Raw genomic sequence first — 11656 nt, forward strand, 5'->3', positions numbered from 1 at the left:
TAGTGCAGAATTTCACATAGAGACCAATATGCTCAATGTCCATTTTTCACAGTCCATTTTTCTCCACATTTTGTGCGATATGTTTTACTTAATAGCTACGGCATACGCAATGGTAATAAATAAAAACAAAACAAAATAAAACAAAAACCTTTACTAGTGCTCTAAAAACCAAGACCACAATCGTCTCACTTCTGGTCAGTGGCGCCTGCAGGGGTACAGCTGTACGCACTGTGCGTACCATGACCACTCAGACTATCCTGAGATTTGCCCCGCAAACATTTCAGCAGTAAATTATAGGCCCATATTTCTGTCGACTGAACCACCCATGCCATTAATAATGAATGTATCAGTCTTTTGCATGCCAAAGTCAATTTCTGCTTATAAACATTGCGTCAAATAGAAAGAGAAAATCGTGCAACACGCACTTTCATGAGATCGGGTTAGACTACAACAATTAATTTGTAGCCTATTTTACTAATGGGAATAAAACGAATTCATGACAATGTTTTACATTCAAGCTACCCTTAAAATTTATAGTGAAAAGTTCTTTAAAATCATCTGGAATGCAATAAAGTAATTTTAAAGCTGTTTTGCTGCATGGATTAAACATAGACTAATAAATAATTCACATATCAGACAAAATTGCGTTGCAGAAAATCCTTTAAAATTTAAGGAAATTCCAAGGAATTCAGAGCAGAGCAACTTAAAAATCAGAAAAAATATAGTTTTAGGCTTTTCCTTATTTTTATATTTTAGACGGTGATGAAAAATGACTCGCCATCTCCTCATTGCACTTGCCTTTAGAGAGAAATGCATCTTTACGGATTACATAATGAAAGAGTTTTTGTTTTTCGATTTGAATTATTTCATTTTAAAGTAGTAATTTAAAGCTTTCTATAGATATATTTATCATATTTGTGACTCAATTCGTTGAGTTTCGGTTCATCATTGTGAAGCGCTCCTATTCAAGACGAGACGGCAAGCACATCTGTTTTCCTATTTATTTTAATAAAAGCACAACGTTTTGTTGATATTGTGAATGCACACAAATAACAGTAGACCCTTTACAGTTCCGAATGATGTATTACTCTTACCTTTATAAGCAAAAATTACGGCATATTTTAAGTTGTTTCCACTATCAAGAAAAAAATGCAAGTGACCACTCTGGTGCCTCCATGTCCTGCAAAGTGCACTTCAGCTTCCACTCTTCACACAAACGATTAGATATGCACCTTAGCGCACATTTATATAGTTCAAACATTTAAACTAACATTGTGATATGCTTGAACTGTTTATATCTATAGATTGTATTTTAAGCAAGTCGTGATCATTTGAGAAGGCTAAATTGATCACTGTCTGCCACTGGCCGCTTGGTCGTTACTTAAAAAAAAAAAAAAAAAACCCTTACAAATTTAACAAAAAAAAGTGCTTCAAACGTTTTTATAAATTAGCTTTATAAAAAAACGAAACAAAATATAATCACTTTACCATTACATATGAATCCCCCCCAAAAAAACTCTGTGCATACCCTCGGAAGAAATCCTGCAGGCACCCCTGCTTCTGGTGATGGAATTTTAATGTTTAACAAAGAAATGCAAAAATGATTGAATCTGCAATTGGTTCTATAGTATCTGATATAGATATCTGTTATCTGTCACTGTTTAAATTAAAAATAATTTCACACGAACACTGCTTTTTGTCCATGTCAATGTTTCTGTTTCTGTTGCTGGATTCGAAAATAATTTGACAGTGTCTTTTCTTGTTTGTTTGTATCTCTGTTATTTTATAATGTCTTTTCAGTGGTAAAAAAGCTGTGACGACCGACATTACCGGTATGTCCCCATACTATCAGAGCCACACCAGTCATCATGATACAGAAACAGACCTGCAGCTCAATTCAGTCCCACCAGTGCATGATGATCTGCAGAGAGTCAAAGACAAGCACAAAACCAGCATGAAGAACAAGTTTGAGAGCGTATTTGAGGGAATCAAACTACAAGAGAATCAAACCCTCCTGAACCAGATTTACACACAGCTGTACATCATAGATGGAGAGAGTGAAGGAGTGAATGAAGAACATGAGGTGCTACAGATGGAGAAAAGTTACAGGACACTCCAAGACACTCCAATCAACTGCAATGACATTTTTAATCCTTTATCTGAACCAGGATATGAGGAGATGAGAAGAGAGAAGAAAGACAAAATAAAGACTGTTCTTACTAAAGGCATCGCTGGAATTGGAAAAACCGTCTCTGTGCAGAAGTTCATTCTGGACTGGGCCGAGGGAAAAGCCAATCAGGATGTAAATTTCATCTTTGTGCTTCCATATCGAGAGCTGAACTTGATTAAAGATCATCAGTACAGTCTTCACAGGCTTCTGCTTGACTTTCATCCTGAGCTTCAAGATCTAGATTCAAAGATTTATGAGGAGTGTAAAGTTGTATTCATCTTTGATGGTCTGGATGAAAGCAGAATTACGCTGATGTTTTCAGACAGACAGAAAGTTTCTTATGTGACTGAGATTTCATCAGTGGGTCTGTTGATGTCAAACCTCCTACGAGGAGATCTGCTTCCCTCTGCTCTCATCTGGATCACCACCAGACCAGCAGCAGCCAATCAGATCCCCTCTAACTACATCAACCGTGTGACAGAAATTCAGGGATTCAATGACCCTCAGAAGGAGGAATATTTCCGGAAGAGAATCAGTGACGAGCATCAAGCCAGCAGAATCATCTCACACATCAGAAGAGCAAGAAGCCTCCACATCATGTGCCACATACCCGTCTTCTGCTGGATCTCAGCCACTGTGCTTCAAAACATCCTAAAACAAGATCTCAGTGCAGAAATCCCTCAAACTCTGACTGAAATGTACATCTACTTCCTGCTCATTCAAACAAATATGAGGAACCAGAAGTATGAAGAGAGACATCCAGAAAAACTCCTGCAGTCCAACAGAGAAGTGATTGTGAAACTTGCTGAACTGGCTTTCAATCAGCTGATGGAGGGCAATGTGATGTTTTATGAGGAGGACCTGAGAGAAAGCGGCATAGACATCACTGACGCCTCAGTGTATTCTGGGATTTGCACTGAGATCTTCAGGGAGGAATCTGTGATTTATCACAGGAAAGTTTACAGCTTTGTGCATCTGAGCTTTCAGGAGTTTTTTGCAGCACTGTATGTGTTTTACTGCTATTTACACAAGAACAGTGAGATTTTGAAAATGTTCCTGACAGGAAAGTCCAGAACTCAATGTGAGAATGTTCCTCTGAATACGTTTCTGAAGGGAGCAATGAATAAAGCCTTGAAGAGTAAAAATGGACACCTGGATCTTTTCCTTCGATTTCTTCATGGCATCTCACTGGAGTCCAATCAGAGACTCTTACAGGATGTGCTGATACACACAGAGAACAACCCAGAGAGCATCAAGAAAATAATCCAAAACCTCAAACGAGGTCAAAAAAACAATGTCAGTCCTGAAAGATGGATGAATCTGTCACACTGCTTGATTGAGATGAAGAATAATTCTATTGTTGAGGAAATGCAGGTATTTTTAACATCTGGAAAGAAAGAAAAAAATCTTACTCTTGCACAATGCTCAACTTTGGCAAACATGATCCTGATGTCGGAGGAGGTGCTGGAAGAGTTAGACCTAAAAAACTACAAAATCAAGTCATCAAAAGAGGGTCGATGGAGACTGTTACCTGCTGTGAGGAACTGCAGAAAAGCTCTGTGAGTGTAAAAATGTAATAATATTATAATATGAATATAATTATACTAGACTATGAAGAAAACACTTATTGATAAAAGTGAAATGACAATATTCAACTAATAAGGCTTTTCCCACAATTAAGTTATGAATAAAGTAGAAGAATGAAGAGTGTTGAAATATCATGCTAGGAATATAACGATTACCAGTTTGACGATAAATCATGATAAAATTCCCCACAGTTAGTATTACCATTTCATTTTTTAATTATCATTAAAACCGTATTCGATTACCGCGATTTGAACTCGCGATACATAAATACTGTCCAGCATAAAGCACAGTTGATGATGATGATGATGATAGTTACTTTATTAATCCCCAAGGGGACATTCAGATATATCCAGTAGGAACATTAAAAACAGACAAACAAAAACATGCATTAAATAAAATGATTTCAGTTTTCAGTAACAGTCTCACGTGCGCACAGCAGCAGAGTAACTTAGTTTCGTTTTGAGTGAAAACACGGCGGAAAAACTGGGAGGTTTTAAAAGAGTGCTGAGGGAATTATACAAATGAATATATTAATTAATTAATTATATGAATGTACCTCTGAAGCTTCTGACTGTCTTCAGAAATGATTCGATGGCATTTTGTTTTCATCTTCGCTCCATGTAATACCTAAAGGAAATGTTCTTAATCGCAATACTGCTTTGTCCACGGAGTTTACGGGAAACGTAAATGTTTTTCCATATAAAGCGCCACCTGCTGTCTTAGAGTAGATTTACAGAGACTTATATTTACATTCAGCCTGTGTGCAGTTTCGGTCTGGCCAAAAACGGACCAAATTTGCATGCCCTGCTGTACATTTTGACCGGTTGAGGAAAAACAAGCTTATGTGGACTCTATACATTAAAAAAAATTTGATAAGTTATGTAGAATTATTTATAGAGCAGATAAAACACATATAACCATTTATTAATCAATTATCATTTTGACTTAACTAGGGATGTAACGATTCACTCAACTCACGATTCGATTCGATTTGCGATTTTGATTTCACGATTCGATTCGATTCACGATTCATGATTTTTTTTTAAGAAAATGAGATTTAAGACAAATTATAAATTAAATATGTTCTTTTATTATTGCTTGGACAAAATGCTGCACGTTTCTTTGTGAAATTGAAATATAACACTATAAAATATACTAATATAGCACTTGCATATTATTGCTCTTTTGTTGTTGCTTCTATTGTCCTCATTTGTAAGTCACTTTGGATAAAAGCGTCTGCTAAATAACAAAATGTAAATATAATGTAAATGTAAATAACAACTAAACTGAAATTTTAAAACAAGCCCCAAATCAAATAAAATAAGTAACATAAATAAAAGAAATCTCTTCATAAAAACTAAATAAGGCTTTGTCTGTGCTCTTTCCATTTAAAATTAGAGGCAACCACTGCATTTTAATCATGATCCAAACAAAGATGCTGCATACATGCAGCAGGAGCAGTTTTTAACCTAAATTAGACTGTATAATTTCGAAATTTGAAGCAAAAAGAGAATGGTATGACTTCAGTTTTGTGAAATTATACATAGAAACAGCAGACGAGCCGAATGAGACGCAGATTCACTCTCTGCCAGCAGGTGGCGCTTTAAGCGTTTCCTTGGTTTCCGCTGTAAACAAAGCAGCGCTGCACTTATGAACTTTAATATGCATTATACAGAGGCAAGATGAGAAGAAAAATACCATCTAAACTTTTCTAAAGACAGTAAGTTCCCCTCAGAACTTTATTCATATAAACTACCCTAATTGAATCGCGATTTGTTTCGCATCTCAACCGATTTGAATCGTCACATATTTGAATCGATTTTCAACCGGCTCGCGGTTAATCGTTACATCCCTAGACTTAACCCTTTATTTAAAGGCTGAAATGTGAGGTTTACCTTTATATGAAACTTTTTCAAAGCTTTATTTGAACATTTACATTAGATATTTGAACATGCTATTAACCCTCTGGGCTCTGAGGTCATTTTGGGGCCCTTGAGATGTTTTGACATGCCCTGATATTTGTGCTTATCTCAGCTACTTAAAACATACTATTTTGTATTCAGCACAAATTGTGCTACAATAATATGTGACCAAGATGGATGTACATGTTTGCATTTTTTAGAAAAAAAATATTATGCGTGGTTAGTAAGTTTTGGGGAAAAAAATGTAGTTGAAATAAGGCCTTAAAACCCACACTAAATAGTTCTGAATAAGACTTTTGAGTAATCAGTCTTGTAGGCTAAAATATTTAATTCAAAATTATGTGAAAATCATTCTGCTTACTCATTCACAGAAAACAATATATCGATTTAAATTTTTCAAGACATGTTTTGTGGTTGAGGGTCTATATGCGAGGGAGTGGCAATGGCCTTGAATATTGAGTGAGTCTCACCTGAGAGACAAAGGGCCCTCCCCTAATGGCCCCTAATGGCCCATCAGTGTGACTGTGACTTTGAGGCAGATAAGAGAGAATGTGAGGAGATTGAAAAAAAGGGTTTTTTAAATTATTTGTATTTTATTTACAACACAGTATAATCAAAACATACACAATGAAGGTCAAAGACACATTATTGTGTTCACTGATCCAACCACAGAGATGTGAACAGACTTTGAGTCATTCCTGAAAACAGATTCTGTTCAACAAGTGAAACAAGTAAATCATACCTGATATTTACGTGTGCTATTTAAGTGTTTCTACTTCTTTCCATGGATTCAAGAAGAAAAAAACATAATCAGTAGAAAAGGGGCTTGTTTTAACATAGAATATCAGTGTAGTTGAACATCTGATGTTGGTACATTGCTCTCAGAGGAAAACAGTTTGAAGAGACATCAGGATATGTCTGTGGTGCAGGTATCTGACTCAATAAAATACAAACAACCACAAAAAAAAAAAAAAACATTTGTGACAATGTTAATATCAGGAACATCTGTATATATATAATATATAGGTTTTGTAGCCATAGACTCTGCTTTGTACTATCATAAAAAAAGAAAGAAATCTTATATCTGAGAAACTAATTATTATTGTTTAGCACGTTATTAAAATCTATTTCTGAACAGAGTAGGCTATTAATAATAAACATGTACTAAACATACTTAGACTCATAGCATTCATCATGTTACAGTGTACACTCTTATTACTTTTATTGATTTATATAGAGCATGAAAACATCATCGTGCCGTAAGAAATTTAAATACAATGAATTGCCTATCATATTCAAAATGTTTAACACGATTTCAAACATTGTAGTCAGGAATTATAGTTTGGGAAAAGCCCAACTATGATTTTGTAGTCATATAGTCTAGTATGTATTTTATAGTAGCCTATGTTAAGCATGCTTTGTACAATAAAAGGATGTACTTTGTACTATAAAAAAGGATATTTTATATCTGAGAAACTAATTATTATTGTTTAGCACGCTATTAAAATCTATTTGTGAACAGAGTATTAATAATAAACATGGTCTAAACATTCTTAGATGTGTAGCATTCATCATGTTGTCGTTTGGGTAAAACCCAACTAACTGTTAGTAAATCTGTTCAAGTTTATGTCACAATAAAACGTAAACTAATGCAAAAAAGAAACATTACTTACTCATCAGATTGATCTCCTCTACTGGATGAAATCGTGTTCTTCTTTCGAGGGAAATCCTGCCTTTACTCAGCGCGAACAGTAACAGTAGCCACGATGAGGATCTCCGCTCTTTGTTTGTGTTGGGCGTTTGCACGTGCGCATGTCCCATGTGGCTATTTACATATGAACGGCGCGAGCTGCGCGGGGGCAGGATCACATTAGAGATAATGAGTCAGACGGGAAAGACTGAACATCGTGTTGGTTTCATACGGATTACTTCATCACAGAATGTTTGTTTTCGATAACATTGTTGTCTTCATTTCAAAGTAGACACTTCAAGCTTTCTATAGATATAACTCCCATGTCTCTGTGTTGAGTATTTGCTGAGTTGCTGAGTGACGCGTTTCTAAAAACAGTTTGCGGAGACGGAGAAGACAGAGAGCGCACCCTGTTTGTTTTCTTAATTTTCCAAAAGCACAAAGTTGTGTTGTTATTGTGAGTGTACACAAATAAAAGTAGACACTTGACAGTTTCGATTGATGTATAACACTTATTTGTGTGACCAAAATCAACAGAGTATTTTTAGTGTCTTTTGCACTGATAAGAAAAAAAATGAGCTCGTCTCGCCGGCGAGACCGTCGACCCCAGAGAGTTAAACTGTCAGTCAAGATGTCATTTAAAATCCGAACATCATTGGTAATGTTATTGTTTTAGTGATTATGCAAACAAAAAGTCATTTTATTTGTTGTTTGTTGATTTTTAAATATAAAACTTGGTGAAGGGATTTATGTGTCTGTACGTTTTGAACATCTGCAGCACATTTTAATAATACCATGATGATACTGATAACCATGATCATTTTGGTCACTATAATCGTGATAAGAAATTTTCATACGGTTACATCCCTATATCATGCACATAATGTTTATAAAATATTATTTTTAAGACATATATTTATTTTAATTACTGGGTTTTCCTATAAAGACTGTAGGAAAACATCTATCTTTATCTTATGTTGATGCTCAATGAACTTCATATTTAAGTCTTGCAATCTGGTGAGTACACCAGCATGCTTTATATCTGGGCCCTCTCTTTTTTCAGATTGGCAAACTGTAATCTCTCTGATCAGCACTGTGAAATACTGTCTTCAGCTGTACAATCATCAAACTCCCCCCTGAGAGAGCTGGACCTGAGTAACAATAACCTGCGAGATTCAGGAGTGAAGCTGCTGAGTGCTGGACTGAAGAGTCCAAACTGTCAACTCAACATACTGAGGTTTGACTTTCACAATGATTAATTAATATGTTAATAATAATGTGTGATGAAATACAATATATATTATACTTTTAGATTCATGATTTTTTTCGTCCTACACTTTTATAAGTGTTCCTTCACCTGTAATTAGTTACTCTGATTCTTGAATGCTTTAGTATCTATACAGCTATTGAATGAAAACAAAATGATAATGTGACCATTATCAATGATCCATCATCAGTTAATCCATATGTGATTTTGTTGTCATTAAAGGGATAGTTCACCCAAAAATGAAAATTCTGTCATCATTTACTCACCCTCAAGTAGTTCCAAACCTATATGAATATCTTTGTTCTGCTGAACACAAAGGAAGATATTCTTAAGAATATGGGAAATAGAGCAGTTCTGGGGCACCATTGACTTCCATAGTATTTTTTTTTTTCCTACTATGTAAGTCAGTGGTGCCCCAAAACAGCCTGGTTACAAACTTGCTTCAGAATATCTTCCTTTGTGTTCAGCAGAACAAAGAAATTCATACAGGTTTGTAACTACTTGAGGGTGAGTAAATGACGACAGAATTTTAATTTTTGGGTGAACTATCCCTTTAAATTTATACAAGATAACTGTGAACATCACAATGCAGACACTTTCTTCTCAAAAACATAAGACAATGTATATACAGTTAAAATTTGTATGTATACAGTGTGTATGTAATGGATTTATTCTCATGACCCTGTTTAGATTGGCAAACTGTAATCTCACTGAACAGCACTGTGAAATCATGGCTTCAGCTCTACAATCATCAAACTCTTCCCTGAGAGAGCTCGACCTGAGTAACAATAACCTGCGAGATTCAGGAGTGAAGCTGCTCTGTCCAAACTGTCAACTCAACATACTGAGGTTTGAGTTTCACATTGGTTCATTAATATGTTAACTCTTTTCCCGCCAAACACAGAATTTTCCAGATTTCCACATTCACACTGTCATATGCTATTACACATCACCTGAATGAGTCTAGAATGTGCTGATCAAAAACACAAATAAGGAAGACGCAGAAATGAGCGATTTCATATGAAAGCATATGCATATGAAAAATAATGCAATCATCAACAATAAACAGCATATAAATGAAAACTGCCTAATGTTACTAAGTGAAATGGCGATGCAGGAAGTGGTAAAGGCCTGTGCAAGCTTTATGAGTGCTAATGGAAGTGATCTACTGCATCTTTGCTTTGATAATAGTACTGAATATGATCCAGATGTAGTATTTGATACAAATGCGATTTTACCAGCTTTTTGCTCAAAATGTTGCTTTTTTTTATGAAACCTACCTATATTCAAGTGTTGATAAAAGTCAAGTCAAGTCACCTTTATTTATATAGCGCTTTTACAATACAGATTGTGTCAAAGCACTTAACAGTATCAAATTGGAGGATAGAGTGTCAGTAATGTATAATGATAAGATTAAACACTCAATTTTCAGTTAAAGGCATTTCATTATTGAATTCAGAGATGTCATTGTCTAGCTCAGTTTAGTTTAAATAGTATCTGTGCAATCAAATCGGCGATAATCGCTAGAAATTAAGTGTCCCCAACTGAGCAAGCCAGAGGCGACAGCGGCAAGGAACCAAAACTCCTCTGAGACAGAATGGAGAAAAAAACCTTGGGAGAAACCAGGCTCAGTCGGGGGGCCAGTTCTCCTCTGACCAGACGAACCCGCAGTTCAAAAGTTTCTATTTCTATTTTAATTTTTTATTTTAATTTTAAAAAGAAGAATGATTGAAGCTAAAATAAAACAGATTGTTTTGTTTAAAAGTAGAGGGATATTTATTTGGATGTATTGCATGTTCAGATATTCATACAACAAAATATTCTGTGGGCCATGAAATTTTAGCGAAAATCCTCAAAAATGCTGGCAGTGACTGGCAACTTTTTTCAAAAATGCTGGCAGGGAAAGAGTTAATAATAATGTGTGAGTAAATAAAATTCATATTATAATTTTAGATTCATGGTTTTTTTTTCCTACTCTTTTATAAGTGCACTTTCACCTGTAATTAGTTACTCTGATTCTTGAATGCTTTATTATCTATACAGCTATTGAATTAAAACAGAATGATAATGTAGTCATTATCAATGATCCGTCATCAGTTAATCCATATGTGATGTTGTCATTATTAACTTTATACAAGATAACTGTGAACATTACAATGGGATACAGACACTTTCTTCTCAAAAACATAAGACAATGTATATACAGTTTAAATTTGTATGTATACAGTGTGTATGTAATGGATTTATTCTCATTATCCTGTTTAGATTGGCAAGCTGTAATCTCACTGATCAGCTCTGTGAAATCATGGCTTCAGCTCTACAATCATCAAACTCTTCTCTGAGAGAACTGGACCTGAGTAACAATAACCTGCGAGATTCAGGAGTGAAGCAGCTCTGTGCTGGACTGAAGAGTCCAAACTGTCAACTCAACATACTGAGGTTTGACTTTCACAATGATTAATTAGTATGTTAATAATAATGTGTGATTAAATACAATATATATTATACTTTTAGATTCATTTTTTTCGTCCTACACTTTCATAAGTGTTCCTTCACCTGTAATTAGTTACTCTGAATATTGAATGCTTTATTATCTATACAGCTATTGAATGAAAACATAATGATAATGTGGACATTATCAATGATCCGTCAACAGTTAATCCTTATATGATGTTGTCATCATTAACTTTATACAAGATAACTGTGAACATCACAATGGGATGCAGACACTTTCCACATTTTCTTCTCAAACACATCAGACAATGTATACAGTCTAATTTTGTATTCATACAGTGTGTATGTAATGGATTGATTCTCATGATCCTGTTTAGATTGGCAAACTGTAATCTCACTGATCAGCTCTGTGAAATCATGGCTTCAGCTCTACAATCATCAAACTCTTCCCTGAGAGAACTGGACCTGAGTAACAATAACCTGCGAGATTCAGGAGTGAGGCAGCTCTGTGCTGGACTGAAGAGTTCAAACTGTCAACTCAACATACTGAGGTACTTAAGGGGGAG

At 35.2% G+C, this 11656-nt stretch overlaps 1 protein-coding gene across 4 annotated transcripts in view; it reads left to right on the plus strand.

Annotated features, from left to right (window-relative positions):
• The window catches only part of LOC131536036 (NACHT, LRR and PYD domains-containing protein 3-like), a 63530-nt gene that overhangs the window by 4392 nt on the left and 47482 nt on the right, over positions 1-11656 (plus strand). For 3 of the 4 annotated variants that reach the window (XM_058768665.1, XM_058768666.1, XM_058768668.1), the window contains exons 3-7: positions 1801-3729; positions 8433-8606; positions 9327-9485; positions 10902-11075; positions 11468-11641. In XM_058768665.1, coding sequence (XP_058624648.1) covers positions 1801-3729; positions 8433-8606; positions 9327-9485; positions 10902-11075; positions 11468-11641 — 2610 coding nt within the window. The remainder of the gene's footprint in view (positions 1-1800; positions 3730-8432; positions 8607-9326; positions 9486-10901; positions 11076-11467; positions 11642-11656) is intronic. The other variant, XM_058768667.1, reaches the window with a different exon arrangement.

The sequence above is a fragment of the Onychostoma macrolepis genome, chromosome 03 (genome assembly GCF_012432095.1).
Source record: "Onychostoma macrolepis isolate SWU-2019 chromosome 03, ASM1243209v1, whole genome shotgun sequence".
In the NCBI taxonomy this organism is placed as follows: domain Eukaryota; kingdom Metazoa; phylum Chordata; class Actinopteri; order Cypriniformes; family Cyprinidae; genus Onychostoma; species Onychostoma macrolepis.